The sequence below is a fragment of the Schistocerca piceifrons genome, chromosome 6 (genome assembly GCF_021461385.2).
Source record: "Schistocerca piceifrons isolate TAMUIC-IGC-003096 chromosome 6, iqSchPice1.1, whole genome shotgun sequence".
NCBI classification, from domain to species: domain Eukaryota; kingdom Metazoa; phylum Arthropoda; class Insecta; order Orthoptera; family Acrididae; genus Schistocerca; species Schistocerca piceifrons.
In genome coordinates this window covers 91568805-91589057 of record NC_060143.1, presented here as the reverse complement: position 1 = coordinate 91589057, position 20253 = coordinate 91568805, and the positions used below count along the sequence as shown (strand labels likewise).

General features: G+C 41.4%; 1 protein-coding gene across 3 annotated transcripts in view; it reads left to right on the top strand.

Annotated features, from left to right (window-relative positions):
• The window catches only part of LOC124802687 (daxx-like protein), a 140634-nt gene that overhangs the window by 86674 nt on the left and 33707 nt on the right, over window positions 1-20253 (top strand). The window contains exons 6-9 of one of the 3 annotated variants that reach the window (XR_007017139.1): window positions 4153-4325; window positions 13860-14022; window positions 14662-15098; window positions 15184-15198. Coding sequence is in view for 2 of the 3 variants with exons in the window: in XM_047263624.1 (XP_047119580.1) it covers window positions 4153-4325; window positions 13860-14022; window positions 14662-14699 (374 nt within the window). In the remaining variant the exon portion in view is untranslated. Of the gene's footprint in view, window positions 1-4152; window positions 4326-13859; window positions 14023-14661; window positions 15967-20253 lie in introns of those variants that run through there. The other 2 variants (XM_047263624.1, XM_047263623.1) reach the window with 2 other exon arrangements.

Genomic DNA, 20253 nt, shown 5'->3' with positions numbered 1-20253 from the left:
GCCCAGAGTAATTTTGGATTTAGTTCAGTACAGGAGAGGTTGCACTTCTGTATGCAGTTTTAATGCATTCTTTTATATCGTTTTAATTGACTCTGTAGGTGTAGTTATGGATGGGTCTAAACAGGGGGACTCTGTTGGTTACCATGTTATTTTCCCTGATCATGTCCTCAAGATCCGACTGCCTCCAGACTTTACTGTCATCGACGTGGAATTATATGTGATCTTGCAGTCGCTGGAGCAAATGAGAGATGTTTTGAGTGCTAAATTCCTTGTCTGTTCCAATTCCGTGAGTTCCTCTTACTCTCTACAATGCTTGTACCCAGCAGATAAAGTAGTCCAGAGTATCCAGGACATCCTCCTCACCGTGATTTCCCTAAATCGCTCCAGGCAAATGCTGGGATGGTTCCTTTGAAAGGGCACAGCCGACTTCCTTCCCCGTCCTTCCCTAAACCGATGAGACCGATGACCTAGCAGTTTGGTCTCTTCCCTCAAAACAGCCCAGCCAGCCATCCTCCTCAAATGAAAAGGCTTGGGAAAGAGGTGTCTCTCTGCAGGTGCCAAGGTACATAGGTGTTTCAGGGAACGAAAGGAGGGATGTGACAACCAAGGATATGTGTTGTGATCCGCAGACCCAGCGTTGTGTATCAGTAAATTGTGCACATGATATGACATGGGTGGACTGACTGTCCACCAGGCTGAGCATCCGGCTCTTTGTGAAACTTCTATGTTTTCCATAATCATTTTTCCCTGTTGGATGGTGTTAATCTCTTTTTGACGGAAGGGGGTACTCCCCTTGTTGTTGTTCCAGTGCCACTGCCCTGCAAGGTTCTCACCCTGTTACATCGACGTGACTGCACTAGACATTTGGCATGTCGGCGTGTGTTCTATTCTGGCATGAGGTGAAGTGCCTGGTCACAGGCTGCAACCAGTGTTCCAAACAACAGGCCGCACAGCACACAGTTTTTTCCTCTTGGCTAGTGCCCTTGCTATTGGAGTGAATTTCTATAGGCTTTGCTGGATCTTTCTTGGATATCTTTTGGTTGTTGGTTGTTGCTGTCTTTTCCAAGTTAGCCGGCCGGAGTGGCCGTGCGGTTAAAGGCGCTGCAGTCTGGAACCGCAAGACCGCTACGGTCGCAGGTTCGAATCCTGCCTCGGGCATGGATGTTTGTGATGTCCTTAGGTTAGTTAGGTTTAACTAGTTCTAAGTTCTAGGGGACTAATGACCACAGAAGTTGAGTCCCATAGTGCTCAGAGCCATTTTCTTTTCCAAGTTACCATATGTTGTTCATTGTCTGTATTCCATGGCAGATGCGACAGTCAAGCTGCTGCCAGAGATTTTTTTTCTATCAAAGGCCTACCTTGTGCGGTAGTTTTGGACAGCGGTCCTAAATTTTTGGCTCAGTCCTTTAGATTTTTGCTCACACAATGGCATCCACCATGGCATGGTGCCTCCCTTTCATCTGCAATCCAATGGCAAGGCAGAATATCTTTTGTGGTCCTTAAAAACACAAATGTGCAGACACATCAAGGAATTCCCAACAGAAGAGTTTTGCACTGCTGGCAGCCATAACTCTTGCCCCCAGTCAGTCACCTCTGTAGCAGCTACAAAGTGATTGTGATTTCTGCTGGGAACCGTGGTCTAAGCCTGAGGCTTCAGACAACACCAATGTTGGAGTCCAGGCATCATCCACAGTCACCGTGGGCACCATGTGTTCATGGTGGACATTGACGAGTGCCTTGTGGCCTGCCACTCCAATCAGTTGTGCCCTCAGGTGCACAGTGATGCCACTCAGCAGACCGCCATGCTGGCACCTCTTCCACTGGCATTGCCGTTTGTGCCATTGCACACTCCTGAGGTGATTTCCAGCTGCTCCACCAGTGGCGTGGCTGCACCCAACCAATGTGGCTCGGCCTCTCAGTGCTTCTGCAGTGCCTTACTTTGCAGGGCTGGTGTGGGGAGTTGGGGGAATGGCTGCCAGGTCATCATCAGCATTCCCACAGGCACCACCTATGCTGGTGCCTGCATCTCCTACATTGACTACGTTATCTTCAGACACCACAGCTTCCCAGCTCACGGCACCTCTCACAAAGTGCTATGTTGACATGACCTGTGCCTGCAGGGTGCTGGGGTTGTCCACTGGCTTTTCTGGATGGGGAGGAAGACTTGTGTGTGTCTGCTCTCATGCCACTTTCGCTCCTGCTTGCTAGTTCACATAGACTGGGACCTGTTTGGACCCAGGACAACTGCTTCTGACAGTATGGATGTGTCAACCATCATAGTTTAGCAGAAGAGCCTGCATCTGGGCACTCTTCTTCCCAAGAAAGGAGTAGTGTAGTTACTCATGCATTACAACTGCACAACCACTGCTGCAGCACATGTCACTTTTGAGTAGCACGCTGTTGAGTGGCTCCAGGCACCTCCACCAAAGGCCTCCAACCGTGGACTGCAGTCACCTGCAAGAGGAAGCCAGCGGCCCCTTGCGGGAAATGCCATTTATATTTTCATGAACTACCCGTAATTTCATAATGCGCCACTGGTTTCGGTTTATTGTGAAGAGAATGCTACAAAAGAAATGGTGTAATTTTAGTGTGATGTCTGCAGTGTGCTGTCGCACATTTGCATATGGTCAGTGGCTGCCACGGAGTACTTGAACAACTGTCATACAATGGAAACTCCCAGTTGTAATAACTGTTGTAATAGCCAAATTCAGAATAGCCCTTCTGAGCACTCCCCATACCCCTGTGTGACATCACATCCACCTACTACAGAGGGCGTGAGCAACAATGACACAATAATGAGTAATGTGGTGCACATTATTGTGGAGAATGATGTCAACTATTGATTTTATTTACGTGAAGGGTGTGCCTTGTATTGTCACACCACTCAGATCTCAGAGGTGATTCAAACATTTATAACATTATTAATCTCAAGGTGTGCTATGTGTTAATGGTGTGGATGACTGTAGAAGCAAACCAGTCATTTGCAATCAAACAGTGAGATACCTACTGCACAGAAGTTGTATTAGGCTTATCAAGTAAGTGGAGCTCCATCTGAATCAACTGTCCTTGCCCTAGCATCATGTGGGTCCAAAGTGACTTATATTTTTCAAAACAAAAAATCGTCTAGTGGATTGAGTGGATCGTGTGTGTGTGTGTGTGTGTGTGTGTGTGTGTGTGTGTGTGTGTGTGTAAACTCTGGTAGAAAAACTCAAGCAGAAAACTGAGATATTATTTTATTATTTTAAACCCTTTGATTATGTGCTTATCTTTTGCTGAATATTTCGTGTACACAGTGAGTGGTCACGGGCTTGTCTGTGCTTAGCCCAACAGAAGCAGTACCTCCATGATATCAGCCATGTCATGTAACAACTATGCTGCAATCACTGCACTACTTTTTATATCAGTATGACAACCAGCCAGCTGTCCATCACCATCAGAATGAATGGCTACCACTAAGGTGTGACCAAAAACAAAGTTGACCATAGAGTGGCACAAGAGGCAGTAGAGCACATTGTGCATGATTTCAAAGGCAGTTTCACAACCCAGGCCATCTGGATCCTACCTTCCACCACCAGCATTTCTCAACTACACAGATGGGAGTTACACATACTTTGCTCCCAGAATCTTGATGGCCTCATTCTTTGTTGACCCATAGTCTACACACCCTCCAACCAAAAGTCTGCCCTTCTTCTGTCCATCAACCCCTACCAGTTCACATTTCCACATCACCTTCATCATTGGCCGGCTCTCCACGAGCTCCAGCACCCATGCATCACATGTCTAGGCCATACACTTGCCACCCATCCCTCCACCATGCCTAGACAGCAATCCTGCTGCCTCCTTTCAGCTGCTTGCTACCTAATCTCCAGTCCCTCCACACCCAGTGCACTTGTCAAACTGTAGTCACAGCATAGTGCATCCAGCTGGCACTATGTAGGGGCACTGACTCTGTGTGTGTGTGTGTGTGTGTGTGTGTGTGTGTGTGTGTGTGTGTGTGTGTGTAGGGGGGGGGGGGGGGGGGTGCTTCAGGGGTAGTGTAACACAAGAGAGAACTGATTCGACTCAACACTTCTGCTATTCAGTGAGTGGCTTCCATTACTCCTAAATTTTTTGCGTAAGACATAAACATGCTGACTAAGTTATCTTTTACAGCTAAAGCAGCATTCCAGACCATTGGAGAGCAACTGCAGCGGCAGCGACAATTCTCCACGTGGAATGCACACTCATATTATTTGGGTGATAACAGGGATCCAGCTGAAGACGACCAGGAGCTGGATGAGAAACTTAGAGAGAACAAGAAGGAGTTTGGGAGTCGTATAAATGAGGTTGAAATCATTCCTTCCAAACTGTTAAATATATTTATCTTTACATTTTTTAGTAATATGCATGGCTCAGACGTTAAATACTTCAAGTTGGTTGTTTTGAATGATGGTAATTGCTTTGATCAATAACAGGTTGCAAACTCCGAATTCCCGAAGATGTTTGAATTCATAAGAGATGTTCTACTACAACACATAACTATCATAATATTGATTTATAAATGATGCCATATAGCTACATCTTCAGCAATGGGTTACTAGCTTGTGCACTCTTTTGTCTTTTTCTTATTTTCATTTTTACCGATATAGACATATAAAATATGAATCGTGATTACAGAGCTCTTGTGCCTAATCAGTAATTACCTACTGCTTAATTGGTAATGGTTTGTAGGACTTATAGCAGCACAAATGGAACAATGTGTTGAAGAGGTAGCTTAGAGAAACAACTGCTGCCTTCTTATAGGAACCTACATGTGAGAGAAAGAAAAGATACGGGAAAAATATATATAGACCATAGAGTGTAAGGAAGAATGACCCACATAGAGTGTTGAATTAAAAGAGAGAGAGTGCTGAGACCCTAGGTTCTGGGTGACTTATTCTTCACTACATCATATTTCAGTCCCCCATCCCCAATGATGGTGTCACCTGTTCTGAAAGTTCGAGTTCATTGCCTTTTTCAATTTGTATTTATGAAGGCCACACTCGTGTTGTACCTATTTTGGTGCTTGATCAGTAGGCGCTCTTCTTCTGTGTCGTGGTGCATATCATACCTTTGTACTGTGAACCCTCTCTGTCTTGAGCCATGTACTGCTCGTTACTTATATGCTGGTTTCTAGTGTAGGATCACCCAGTCCTAAATAAATTTGCAAGCTAAAACAATTACAGAAATTTATTTAAATGAATCTGATACCTTACACATTCTACACATGGTTAATATTACCACCACATTTATCATGTGTTTCAGCAGTGTGTAGTTGAAGTTCATGTGTGCCTTCACATTTCAAGAACTTCAACTGGAGCCTTAGGAAGGAGCTGTGTCTGCACCATTCTCAAAAAATGATGAAACATACTATAGGCTGAACTTTGAAAGTACATTTCCTTAAGTTGTTTGCTAAACAGGTGGATAGAACTCATCAGAATACAGAGGTATTCATTGCATTGCCAAAGCCTCATAATTATTTTATTCCATTCTCATTTTGACACTATAAATACTAACTCATAAGGAAGTATAAATGCTTTTAAATGTGTATCTTAGTACTTCCCATATTCTTTTTGATCCATTATGAAGTCGTAGGGAACTAAGAATGGGAAGCAATCGTGAAAAGATGGAACCCAAACTGGATTTTCCTACAGACACTTTGAAGTTACCATGAGGTCATGCTTTGTCATATAGCCCAATTGTATAGCCCTAAAACTTTCAGAGAGCAATTTGTAAATTATAATGTCCCTGCCACAGTGTATGGGGCTGAACAGTCATTGTATGAGGGTAGTTATAAAGTTTTAATGGTCATCTCAGAAAAATCAGGTCAATTTTTTGTCTGTTTGCAAGTGCATGTCAGCAAACCTGATACACATTAAAATCTCTGCGTAACAGTATTGTAGCACACTGCTAGAGGAGCCAAAACAAAATGATGTAGCACATTCATGAAGTGGAATATTGTGTGGTAATTTGTTCTCCACATTTGAAAGTAGACAATGCTGCAAAAGTCCAAGCTGAGTGATGGAGGTGTATGACAACAGTCGACCGTCATGCAAAACAGTGATTAGGTGGTGTAGATGCTTCTGTTTTGGTCAAAAAGTCTGAATGCCAAAGAGCAAAGTGGCAGATCATCTCTACATGAAGAATGAGGAGTCTCAGGATAACTGGAAGCCATACTGTTCAAAAAGATAATTCTATCAGATTTGAGGAAATAGTGGTAAAAGTGAAAATCAGTCAGTAAGTTTTCAACATCTTGCATGACTTTTTGTGAATGAAGGAGGTCACTGCCTCCTGTGGCTGCTCACATCCGTTCAAAAAGCTCTCGAAATTGGCAGTGGCAGAAATGCTGCAGCTTTGTTAGCTCAAGCCAGATGACTTATTTGGCTGCCTGATCACCATGTATGAGTTCTGGGCCACCAAGACAATCGAGCAAACTCTGGAAACAGGTGAATTAACACTATTGAAAAAGGTGGAGAACCAACCATAATCAGACAATGTAATGCTGGGTACTTGTTGGGACAGCCACGACTTGGAGCTAATAGGTAATGCTTGTAAGGCGCAAACTGTCATAGGAGCATACTACCAAACTCTGCTGATGACTTTATTGGACAAAGTGTCACAAACTGCTGTCCAAGTGGGTGTTTATGCTTCATTAGAACACACCACTCATTCTGCACAGAACACAGCAGTCATGCTGTTTCTTTGTGCTATCAAATTTTGCCTCATACTCTGTATGCTCCTGACATGACACCCAGTACTCTCTTCATATTTTATTAAGAAAGAAACATTCCACTGCAGACATTTCCAGGATAGGGACAAGCTGATTTTTTGGGGTGGAACGTTTTCTGAAAGCCAAAATGCGGGATTGTACAATGAAGGTATTCACCAAATCATCCTTTGTTGGGAAACGTCAAATTGAAGGACGAATATATAAAGAAGGATGAACGCTGTCACCAAGTTTAATGGTGTCAACATGATTATTTTGAGGTGATAATTGAAATGACCGTCTCACACATGTGATTCTGAAGTCACTGGAGTGAGTGTGATGTGACTTCTAGATGTGTTCTCAGATTCCGTGTTTGCCCTTCAGAGGATTCAGCTAGTGTTCTCAGAAAACAGAATGATTTAGAATGTCAAGGATAAACTAATATTGTTACAGTGAGAAAAACAGGAAGGAAGATGGTGATATTCCTGCTGGATGACTAGGTACATGAGAATGAGCAAGCCAGGGGCAATAATGGGGAAAGTTTTCTGATACAGTATGGCATTCCATTATCAACTATTACCTCATAGCCAAAGAGAAGAGTAATACCCTGTGGGGGAAAAAAAGAAAAAAGAAAATGCAACACCCTCAGGGACAAGGTCGTTTTACTGACAAGTGAGATGGTATGACAACATATTGACACCAAATGAAATATACGTCACACAAAAGGGTTTCCAGACAGTTGCATCAATACATTATCAATAAATTATCCCAAGCATCTTGTGCCTTTTGTTGCAGCTTGGCAATCATTCTTGCAGGCTTACCCAGATGTGTTCCGTAGATGAGAGATCTGGTGATCTTACTGCCTGTGTCAGTTGTAAACCATGAAGAGTATGTTGCGTTGCAGCAGCTGTATGTGCACATGCATTGTCCTTTTGAAAAAGCACATCATCTTCCTATCAAAGAAATGGCAGTAGAATAGGAATAACAGCCTGTGCAGTGTATCAGGCACTGGTGTCTTTACCCTGCAGAAATACCACACATGACTGTGAGTCATAACTGTTGACCCCCCCCATACTTTAAGCCTGGGATCGGATCTTTGTGTTGTGAGTGAATGCACTCTGGAATAAACAGCTCACCAGTTGTACACCACACTTGTGTGCACCCATTGCTTGCATACAGACAAAACCTGATCTAATCAATGAAGGCAACAGAGTGCTGTTCCACTCTCCTGTAAACTCTTTCATGACGCCAGAGTAGCCATTTTTGGTATTGTCATGGTGTCAGTGGTAGCCTGGCCAGAGGCACACTTGATTGTAACCCTGCTGTAAGCAGACAGTTCCTGTTGTCCCTGATGACACAGCAGGTGCAACATGTGCCTGGATTTCATCTGTGGAAGATGTTTGGTGAACCACTGCTGCTCACACAGGGCGTCGATCTTGACATGCGTCTATATGATATGGACATCCAGAACCTGACCTACAAGTGTGGGAATGTTGCATAGACCACTTCTGGAAGCAATGACACCACTGATACATTGTGTCCAACATACACAGTAATCTGTTAAAACCTCTCTCCATCCAGGTTTCCACAGGCCCTCAGTGCGACCCTGTTCAAATGACTGAAGCTGTTCAACAGTAGCACATACTTATTGGGGGGAGGGGGTTGCATGGGTAATAACGTAGAATGAATGTTGCAAACACTGTTCACCTTTAAACTGAGCACAGTTACTGCCTGCAGTGTCAAAGCAGAGGGTGTGCAGAGAGGCCTCCTGAGTGCAGTCTGATGCTGTTGACCCTGACAAATGAATCACTAACACTTCATCCCCTTGGTATGCACATATTATACCCTGAGCCACTGAACACAGTACTTGAGGAAGTTGCAATCCCCCTCCCTGCCGGGGTACGTTAAAGGGAGAGTGACTGAGTGGGGATCCAAAACAGTGAGCTATGTCAGTTGAAGTGAATTACAAAGCTATAGTGGATGTTACTCGAGTCACTCTGCTGTAAAGAACTCATGCTGGCATGAATGAGGACGGACATGACACTGCTCTGAGAGACATAATCACCTCGTCCAGGAAAAAGACACTCCAATTTGCAGTGTTTGTGAAGTTCTGATTGACTGCATTTTATTTTCATAAAAGAAGTCAGCAGTTTACCTAGATAAATGACCTGCTCTCCATTGTAGGTAAATTGCAATGATTGTGGGAAAAGGTTTTGTGTGTTCTCTGGGCCTCAAAAAATTTGGTAGGATATCTGGCCTGCCATATGTGTCTTAATCATTTGGTTTCCTTGTGATTAAGCAGGGTCTGCCTTCTCACAAGAATACAATTTTGTATATAATCCCTAAGCACGTTTCACAGTTATGGTATCTTCAGCATGTGCTTTGTTTTATTGTTTCTGAAAAGTATACATACAAATTTTATGTAGTTTAGGAATATGTCAACATCAGATTTTATGATTCCATATGTACTTTACTTTTGTTGTTGTTGTTAAGTGTGGCCTATGGTTGCTAACATAAATCAGCTGCAGGTCTATATTAATACAGCATGGTGTCATTTGCAACACAGGAATATTCTAGACATTTGTACTGAATTGTAGTTTTGGATATAACCTCTAAAACATGTATTCCAGTAAAATAGTGTCATATGCCCTTTTTTGTGCTTACTATTGCTGTAACAGACCTGTCCTGAGCTGTACTTTATTAATTGTCTACTAATGTGTTATGTTGTTGTTGTTGTTGCTGCTGCTGCTGCCACTTTTATGTTCAAAGCGATCTGTGAGCATCAATAAAATTTTGTGAGGGATTGACTTGGAAAACTATTCGGCGTGGTTTGCTAATTATAGATTGTGTTGTGGATTTATAACAGCATTTACTCAAGCTCATTGATGAATTGCGGATGTTACTCCATTGCTGGTTTTATTGTTCATCCACTTTCTTGTTGTATAAATTTTAACAAAGAATGGAATTTGTATACACGTTAAGCACCTAAATTTAGAAATGTCTCTGTGGATATTGTTTAACAGTACTCACTTTGTAGTTAGTACTGCACAAGCCCTATTAGCCAGTGGTTACGCACCATAAACACAAAATATTGACCAACCTCTTCACTGCAGAGAGATCTGTTATTTCTTTCTGAAGATTTACTGCTTTTGAATTATTGTCCAGAATCCCAGCAGTATTATAATACCTATGGCTATTCTTTGAGAGTTGTGAAATGCATATCTTGAGGAGACAAAGCTTTTGTAGTCTTTCTGGTTGTTCAGTGAGCAACTACTTGATAATTTCAACAATACAGAGCTGTTCCTGTGCAGCTACTTGATAATTTCAACAGTGCAGGGCTGTCCCAGTGAGAAATGACATCTACCTGTAGTCAGTCAAGGGTGCCAAATTCTTCTGTGTTTATGAATGTTCACCCTTGGTTATTTGATTGCTCTTGGCATTATTAAGCCCTGTGGGGCACTGCTCGAATGCCCTTAGAACCATGTGGTTGTCTTATTGGGTAGGTAAAACTGACTTAACAGTGTACCATGTTCCAAATCCCATATGGCAACTTTAAATAACTGTATTATTAATTACATAGCCTTGGCTGCAAATATGTTTACTTGACTTCACTGTTGTTGGTGCACTGATGATTAATATTTTAAACTGTTGACTTTAATGAAGTCCAAACAAGCTTTATAAAATTTTCATTAGGAAAAGTGAGCAGGTTGAATCACCATTAACATTCTAAGGTTGTATTGCAGGGGCCACATTGACATCCTGTACAGGTCTTTCTGCATTACGTTTTCTGTCATTTCTGTGTGTGTATCTACTTCTGCATTTGTACTCTGCAAATTATCACATGTGGAGGCCAATCAATTATAATTTTCCTCCACTTTGGTTCCATCTGAAAATGGTGTGTAGAGAGACATGTAGCCTCTAGGCAACTGTATAAACTCCATTATCTCACATTTTAAAGGTGAGATCCTTATGCACTATGTTTATGGCTTAAGTCATATGTTTCTTGGCTATTTTTATCCAGTGAGTGCTCAAATTTTTAGGAGTAACTGTTTCCATAGTGTAAATTACGTTTGCTATAGCATGTCCCACAATGGTTTATCGTACACACAATATCTAATCAAAAGTGTCTGGACACCTATCAGTGGAGAATGACATGGGGTGTATCCACCCTTTCGCTTTATGACAGCTTTAACTCTGCCGGGGATGATTTCAGTGATATGCCTGGATGCCTGTGGAGGAATGGGACCCCATTCTTTGTCAAGAGGTGAATCCAGAGACGATAGTGATGTTGGACACTGGGATCTGCAGTGAAGTTGATGTTCTGGCTCATCCCAAAGGTGTTAATAGGTTGAGCCTGCCGGCAGGCCTGTCCATTTCAGGAATGTTATTATCCACAAATCATTGCCTCACAGGTGTTACTTAATAACAGGTTACATTGTCATGCTAATACGAACAATCATTGCCTCCTAAGTGTTCCTCTATTATATGCAGTACATGATGTGAAGTGTGTTCATATCCTTCTGCATTTAGCATTCTCTTACATGCAGTAAGGGGACAATTTTGGCATCTGACAGTGATTTGGATTCCCCACCCAGCACGGACATGGACGTGTCAGAGGTACTAAGGCTGTGAACAGCAACTGCAGGCTGCCATTGTAAGGGGAGCCACTGTCAAAATACGAGTGTCATGTGGCACCACCCAGTGGCAACTTTTTGCTGCTGAGTCTGTGGCCTGGGCTCGTGGCACAGATCATTGCATGTTGTACCTTGTAGCTACTCGTATCATACCATTGCACAGCCTAGTTGACTCAGTTTGTTTTCTGGACTCAAGTGTTTACTGATTTGAAACTGTTGTATTTCTACACTGACTTCACGGAGTCCCAAACTTGTTACTAGTTCATTCACTTTGTGAACTCAGTCAGTTGTGGACATATAGGAATGTGTGTTTGTTTCCTTGTGGTTTAGTGTACCCACCAGAGCAAGTGACTATAAATAGGTAACCTACGCCATGCAGGATAGAAAAGTCCACACCCTAATCTGGAAAAAAAAGAAAGAAAACCGTAACACCACCTCTTCTGTACTTCACTGTTGGCACTACACACGATGGGTGTGGCTTATGAGAAGCTGCATGACCGTTATACTCACACTTTTTAACTCCCTGTGCACAGTCACAGCACTAGCTGGATTGCTGGTAGCATTTGAAACTCAAAAGTGATATCTTCTACTGATGAAATGTCTTACAACCATTTTCTGCAACACTAGAGGGTCATGTCTTTCAGTATATGAGGTTTGTCTGATCTTGGTTTAGTTGTGGTTGTTCCTCCATGTTGCCACTGCACAATTGCATCAGCAACAGTTGATCTGGGCAGCTTTAGAAGTGTTGTAATGTCACTATTGGAGTTGTTACTCAAGTGATATTCGATGCCTAGTCCAGGTTCAAAGTTGTGGAGCTCTCCTGACCAACCTGTTCCGCTGTTACTACTCATCTTTTGACAACACAGTACTTCCTGCCTTCTCTTATTCTGGTGAATGCGCCCCTTGTGACATCTAGTGGTCAATTCTGCATTACATACTTTTGATCAGATAGTGTATCTATGACACCCTTCTGCTCAGTGAGCATCCCAGACAGAGAAAGAGTAGTAACAAATGGATGAGGCAGTATGTTTGTAAATGACCTTTTCATATATTTTCTAACAAAGAGACCACCCAGCATTTGTATTTTTTTTTAATTTATGGTACATAAAGTTCAAAACTCAAACATCAGTTACACAAAGCTGTTCAATGCAGCTCTGAAAAATTCTTTGTAAAATCTGCCAAACTTCACGAACTTTAATTCCCTAAAATGAAAGTGATTTTCATGATGGGTACAGTGGCTCACTGGGTGGTTTCAGAGAATTGTAATCAGGTAATCTCACTATGGACTCCACCGTCCCTCCAAATATCTACATCATTTAACATAAAATTCATCAAATTTTCTAATTAACACATATCTAATCATTATTCTTGTGAAAAATGCAAGTCTTTTTGTTTCTATTATATATCAAATGAAAAATTTCAGTTTTCATTGCAAATATAAGTTCTTAATTATTGATGTAATATAAAATATTTTATTTATTCTCATATCAGAAATATACACCCAGTTATGACTGTATTACTTCTGTCCAGAACTCGTCCACTTCCAGTGCATTTTCTGTTCCTCGATGAAGTTTCATCTTTTGGGCAGGCAGTTAGACATAGCTAGCATTGAAGCATGTGATGAATAGTTTGGTCTTCTCCACAGTCACAATGAATATCATCTTGATCAGTGTAGCCCCATCTTTCAAATTCATTTTGATCTGCCAACTCTAGATCTCAGTCTATTCAGGAACTTCTAAGTCATTCATTTTTCATCATAGTCAGAAGTTTCAGAAACTCTTTTCTACTCAGAAGCAAGGTAGGTCATAGCCCTTGATAGTTGCAGCCTACTTTTTTCAGCCATGGTTCTAAGTGCCGTCGATGTTCTAAGGAAACTCCTCCTTGACTTCAGTCATTGCAGATGCAGTTCGTGCACATACAGAGGCTGGATTCTTTTTTGCTCCACTGTCTTTCTTTCTTCATTTGCAGCTATTTCTCTTTGAACAGCAGTTGGTGCTATTCTTGTGAGGTGGTGAAGCCATTTGACTGGACTATATTTAAAGTAACCTGTTATGATTCAGCAAGCATCATTGAGAGCTATGTCCACCTGTTTGCCATGTGTTGAATTATACCAAACAGGTCATGCATACTCTGCTGCAGAAAAGCATAGTACCATTGCAGAAATTTGTGTAGAATGAGGCTGGCTAGCCCACTGTAGTATGGACAGTTTCCATAGAAGATTGTTACTAGTGGAGGCTTTTGACATGGCGTTGCATGCAATGCTTCTTGAAAGTGTCATTCCTAGATATTTTGCGGGATCATATTGTTTCAGTTTGACACCTGACCAAACTGTCTTTAATTTGCAACTAGCTTCCCTGGTTCTCCTTATTGTAATTCACGCTATAAAAATGAATGCACATACAACACTTTAATTATTAAATATATATAAATTAAAAGTTCACAATTTGTTCTGCACTTTTTTTCTGTTTAGGTAATTGTTATATATTTGCTTTTCTTTACAGGTTATTGACAAATTTGCTGATCAAACAAAAAATATGATACCAGAAGAGGTTGCTGATGATGAAATAGCAAGCAAATCAGAGGATGAAGAAGAGGATGGTAGTGAAAAAGAGACTGTTGATGGAAGTGAAACAGAAGATGACTTTGTTGATAAGATTTTGGCAGGTTAGTGTGTGCCAGACAATGTTATGAAGTGTTATCATGCATGTTGGAAATGAAACCTATGTACTGGAATAAATTAGTCAAAGAGATAATTAATATCGAATAGGAAACACTTTCTAACATTCTGCAAAATGGTATGTATTTGGACATGGAGTGGTTTACAGCTTCTTGAGCCACTATTAGGTGAAAACAGAATGTTGCAACACAGATCAAATGAGGTGCAACTCTCACAGGTTTTATTTGTACAGAAGACACAAAAATGATGGCATGTGAAGTGTGTACATAGGAAAGCATTACATTTTTGTCACACAGAAATAGCTACATTAACTAAAAATGAAAACAAAGTTTTTTGATGTGAAGATACAAAGGGCAGGCAAATGAAAACAAGGCTTGGACATCGTTAATGCAGGTTGGTATGTGTGTAGAAGTTTTCTGTATGGGGAATCAGGAAGGAACAGCATGCATGTTCACCACTGTGCCGTGTGTGTGTGTGTGTGTGTGTGTGTGTGTGTGTGTGTGTGTGTGTGTCTTCACTACGTAGGCCAGGAAGGAGGAACAGTGAGACGTAGTGTGATTTTTGACTGCAGAGGGATTGTCTGGCAGTGCAATTCATGCCCATTACCCCTTCTGTCGTTGTTGCAGTGAATGCTGCCACCAGAAATGACCACAGTGGAGGGTGAAAAACATTCGGCTCATGTTGGGCATCAGTCACAGTATGGATCATGCCATCATGACAGAGCATGAGAAGTTCTGGAAAATCTGTGACCTGAGGGTTCTGCACAGGATGATGGAAGAGCAGAAATTGATCAGAATATCAACATCGCTACTGCACCTGGAATGGTATCACAATGAAGAAGAACATCAGTTCCTGTACTATATTGTCATGGGAGATGAGACATACTGTCATTTTGAGCCAGAGAACATCGAGCCAATGGTAGAAGCACATGGATTCACCCCTCTGAAAAATTCAGAACTGTGCATGCCAGCTCCAGGAAAGATGTGGTGACATTGTTCTTTGACTGCAAGGGCCAACTGCTCATCGACTTTCTGGAACGTGGTGTCACAATTAGTGCACAGCGGTATGTAGACACATTGCAAAAATTTATGTGCACCATCAAGTCCAAGCACCCAGGAATGTTGACAGATGGTGTAATTCTGTTGCAGGCTAATGCCCACCCACATGTTAACAATGTTGTTTTGACAACACTACAGAAGTTTTATTGGGAAGCCCTTTCACATCCTCCACACAGCCCCGCTCTCTCCCCGTGGAATTTCCATATTTTTGGAGCCCTGAAGGAGGACATTCATGACTGTCAATTTGCTTCAGACAAAGAGGTGCATGCCTGTGTGCACTCATAGTGTCATAAGCAACCGCAAATCTCCCTTTCATTTGGCTACCCCCTATACATTTAACAGCTGATGAGAAATAAAATTGAAATTACAGGTCTACTCTGGTGTTTGTAACTAAAAGTTAAATAACAGAGGAGGAAAAAGAAAACTGGTTTGGTCATTTGACAAGATCATCTTGTAACAGAAAACCATTCATATTATGGAGAATGTGAAATTTTATGTTCTGTTAAGTAAAGCAGAATAGTGACCCTACAAGAAACACTGGGAATCAGTAAACATACGGCACAGAATGCCGGCTTAGTATTACATTATTATTGTAAATTCAGCTTTATTTTTCATCAGTTATTAAAAGTGCCCCTACTTAAAACATTTGTTTCCTTTTTAATTAATGTAACTAGTTATGTGTGACAAAAAATCTTATGTAAACACTCAAAATGTTGTTTGTTTTTGTACCTTTTATATCTTCCGTGTAAGCAATATCTTTGTAAGTCACACTTCATTTTATCTTTGTTTGTAACAGTCAGTTGTTACCTGAAGATGGCATAAGATGCTGAAAGCTAATTTATGACCAAATAAATATGGTTTTGCAGAACATTAGGAAGTGTTTACTGTTTAATATTATTATCATGTTGCGTCAAGCACCTACGCAAAACCCAGTCAGTATTAAAGGAGATTGTTGTCATCAGTAGTGGAAACTGAGACAATGCTACTGGTAGTATAGAAACATCTGTGATGAATATTGAGCTTCTAAAGAAGGGCATTTCTTCTTTGAGGACAGTGGGGAAAAAGAGAACAAGAGACAACTGGTGAAGAAAGAAAGATAAGGAGGAACGCAAACACAAAGGTAAATTGTGAGCGCGGTATCAGTCCTCAGTCAGACATCTAACTCTACATACACTGTGTGATTAAAGAGTTGAAGCACCCAGAAGAGGAGGAGGAAATGAAATAAAACTTCACTGGTGAGAGGATATGATGTTAGAGTATTTCAGTGATTACAAAATCGAGTCAAACTGACAAAGAACTTGGCATTATAAGCCCACTTATCAGAACGACATTGCACTGCTTTGGCCTGACGCATGCTCTGATTTGGTTGGGAAGCATGTCATAAAGCTGTTGTTTCCTCTCCTTATACAAACTGGGCCACAACTGTTGTAATTGGTCCTTGACAACCTGGGTGCTAGCACTGGGCCGGAGTTGATACTTGAGCTGATCACACATGTTCTATTGGGGACATGTGAAAGGATCTTGTTGACCATGGGACTGCCTGAACATAGCACAGACAGTTCATAGAACATGTCCCTCTTGTGAAAAGGGATCGTCTTATTCAAAAATGGCACTGCATTACTGTCATGTGAGGGGTAATGTATGAGGATGCAGGATGTCTATCAGAGGTCCCTCAATCACTACCATTTGTGACCTGAAGTTATACCTGATAGCTCCCTACACCATGATGCCAGAAGTCACACCACTGTGCCTATCCAAAACATTGGAAGAACTGGACCTCCATAGGTTGCCACCAGTTACCAACAATGGTCATCCAAGGTACTAAAGGACCGCAATTCATCAGTGAACACATTGTGATACCATTCATCATCAATCTGTGCTTCTCCGTCAAGGCATCACTCCAAATGCAGCTTTTTGTGTTGTATTAATGGTAACCTAAACAGGAGCGGTAATTTCCTAAAGCTGCTAGTGTCCGACTGATGGTGTGACATGACACACAGTATTTCAGACAGTCTGTCACTTGTTCTAGAATGGCAGGCACAGACTTGAAGGGATTACGATGTGCCTGGTGCTCTTAGTACAATGTAGCTGGTGGCCGTTTGTGTTTGTTTGGGACCTGTCCTCACATTCCCATGCAGTCCGACATTGGGCCGCAGTCACGTCCAGATGCCTCACAAGTCTGGATCTTGCATGATTCAGACCAGCTGGCCAAGTCAGGACTCACAATGAGGCTCCTTTTAAACTCTGTAAGGTGCTGATAATGCTGTTCTCTCACCTTATATACCCTACCATGTTTGGTAACAACACTAAACACAAACAACATGAATGCACTGTGGTGGTCATTCTACCTGTCATTAAGGATTGCAACTCATCTGCTGATGATGTGCGTGTCTACGAGGTTACATTGATGTCTGACCATTTCTTCTGGGTGTTCCACTTTTTTTGGCAGGCAACGGATGTAGGCTACAAGATAGCCAGACAACTAAATCTGCAAATATATATGTATTTGTACAGCTCATGGTAGAAGGTGCTTTGTAGTAATATTAGCCATTTCCCATTCTATTCTATTTGCATTTATAGTGGAAAAAAAGTAACTGTCTGTAGGACTGCATTCTCATCCTTATTTATGTTATTTTCTCTGTGCATGGTATATGATGGAGAGAATGGAACTGTAGTGCATTCCACTTGAATACTAACTCTCTAAATTTACTTAACAGGGCTTTATGCGAGCAATGTTGGCTTTCTTGTGATTCCCATTTGTTTCTAAGCTGTACTGAACTACTATGATCCTAGAGACATGTACCCAAATTCCTGGAATGTTTGTTTTGAGGCCTTCTGGATAAGATCCCCAAAAATTATAAGAGTACTCTGTCACATTAACATTTTATACATGGGCTTCTTAACAGATGGAATACATTTATGCTGTCATCCTTGCTAGTACTGATTTCACTTGTTCATACTATTTCATATTTCTTCATAGTAGAAGCGGTGATAAAAAATTTCCATCTGAGAGCATTGCTGCAGCATATATGCAACATAGTGCAACTCCGATGCGGGTATATAAGGACCAACATTTTGGCAAGCGAATACTGTGGGAATCGCGTCTTTCCAATGTGCGTGTGGTAAATGCAGGAACTTGAACTATGGTGACATCATTACCAGATGTTCCAAACAGGACCAACATGCTGTTATTGTTTTTTTGGCTGGTGAAGGACAAACACCACCAGGTATCCATCAGAGAATGAAGAACATGAATGGAGCAGCATGTATGTCAAAAACCACCATTGTGGAATGGGTGCTGCTGCTTCATGATAACATGTGTCCATACATCACAAATCTCATAATGCAGAAGTTATGTCAATTCAAGTGAGAGATACTTGTGCACATCCCCTGCAGTCCTCATCTCTCTCCATTTGATTATCTAGCCTTTGGGCCCTAAAATGGGTCTTGAAAGGTCAATGATTCCTGTGGAATGACGATGTGCAGCAAGCAGTTACATACTTCTTCATGCAGCAGGATGTAGTGTTTTATCAAAAGGGTACCTTCAACTTGGTGTGTCAAAGGAATGATTGCCTTAGTGGTCAAAGGAATTTTGGCTGATGGGCAAATTGATTAGGACTGTATGGCCTTCGAATGGAACTTTTTGATTGCCCCTTATATTACACCTTAGATACCTGGACAATGTTCTAATGCAAGGCATTCAATTCTGCTCATTAAAGGGTACAAAACCAGTGATGAATTTAAAGCACGAGGAGGCAGAATCTTGATCAAAATTAAAACTGAAAAACAAAAGAAAAAAAAGCATTTTAGAGTTTCTTCAGCAACATAGTTCATTTGTTCTTGTGTTGCATGATATTACAAGCCTTGGAGAAAGACAAATCAGCAAGTTAACATACTCTGCTTATTTTCCATATGGAATTGTATTCTTGGGTAACTCGTCTTTAAGAAAGAAAGTAATGGAAAAAATTGTTGCAATTCAGTCCAACATTTTAGAGCCAAATCTAGTATCCACATCTGCATAGATACAACTCTAGCCATCAGCACATGGTGGAGGGTACCCTGTATCACTATTGGTTATTTCCTTTCTTGTTCCACTCACAGATAGTGAGGGAGGGAAAAAGTCTATCTATATACCCCCGTTTGAGCTTAATTTCTCATATCTTATCTTCGTGGGCATTACACGAATGTATGTTAGTGGCAGTAGAATCATTAAGCAGTCAGCTTCAATGCTGGTTCTCTAAATTTTCTCAATACTGTTGCTCGAAAAGAACATCACTTCCCCTGCAGGGATTCCCATTTGAGTTCCTGAAGAATTTCCATAACACTTAAGTGTTGTTCGAATTTAACAGTAACAAATCCAGCAGCCCGCCTCTGAATTGCTTCGATGTCTTGCTTTAATCCAACCTGGTATGGATCCCAAACACTTGAGCAGTTATCAAGAGCAGGTAGCATCAGTGTCCATATTTAGTTTCCATCGCAGTTTCGTAAATTCTCCCAATAAACTGAAGTCGAGCATTTGCCTTCCGTACTAGTCTTCACATGCTCATTCCATTTCGTATTGCTTATTTATACAAAGTGACTGTGTGACGCAGAACAGTACAGTTGTTGTATCTGAACATTATGGGTTTGTTTTTCCTACTCATCCATATTAACTTACATTTTTCTACATTTACAGCTAGCTGCCATTCATCACACCAACTAGAAATTTTGTCTGTCATCTTGTATTCACCTACAAGTCACTCAATTTCTACACCTTACTGTACACCACAGTGCCATCAGCAAACAACCTCAGATAGCTGCCCACCCTGTCTGCAAAATCATTTATGTATAGCCAAATCATTCATGTATATAGACGACAAAAGCAGTCCTATCACACTTCCCTGGGGCACTGCTGATGATACCCTTGTCTCTGATGAACATTTGCATCGAGGACAACATACTGGGTTCTATAACTTAAAAAGTCTTTGGGCATTCACATATCTGTGAACCTATTCCATATGCTCACACCTTTGTTAAAAGCGCACAGTGGGGCGCCAAGTCACATGCTTTCTGGAAATATAGGAATATGGAATCTGCCTGTTGTGAGAAAAGGGCAAGCTGAGTTTCACACAAGCAGTGCTTTCTAAAACTATGCTGATTCGTAGACATAAGCTCCTCAGT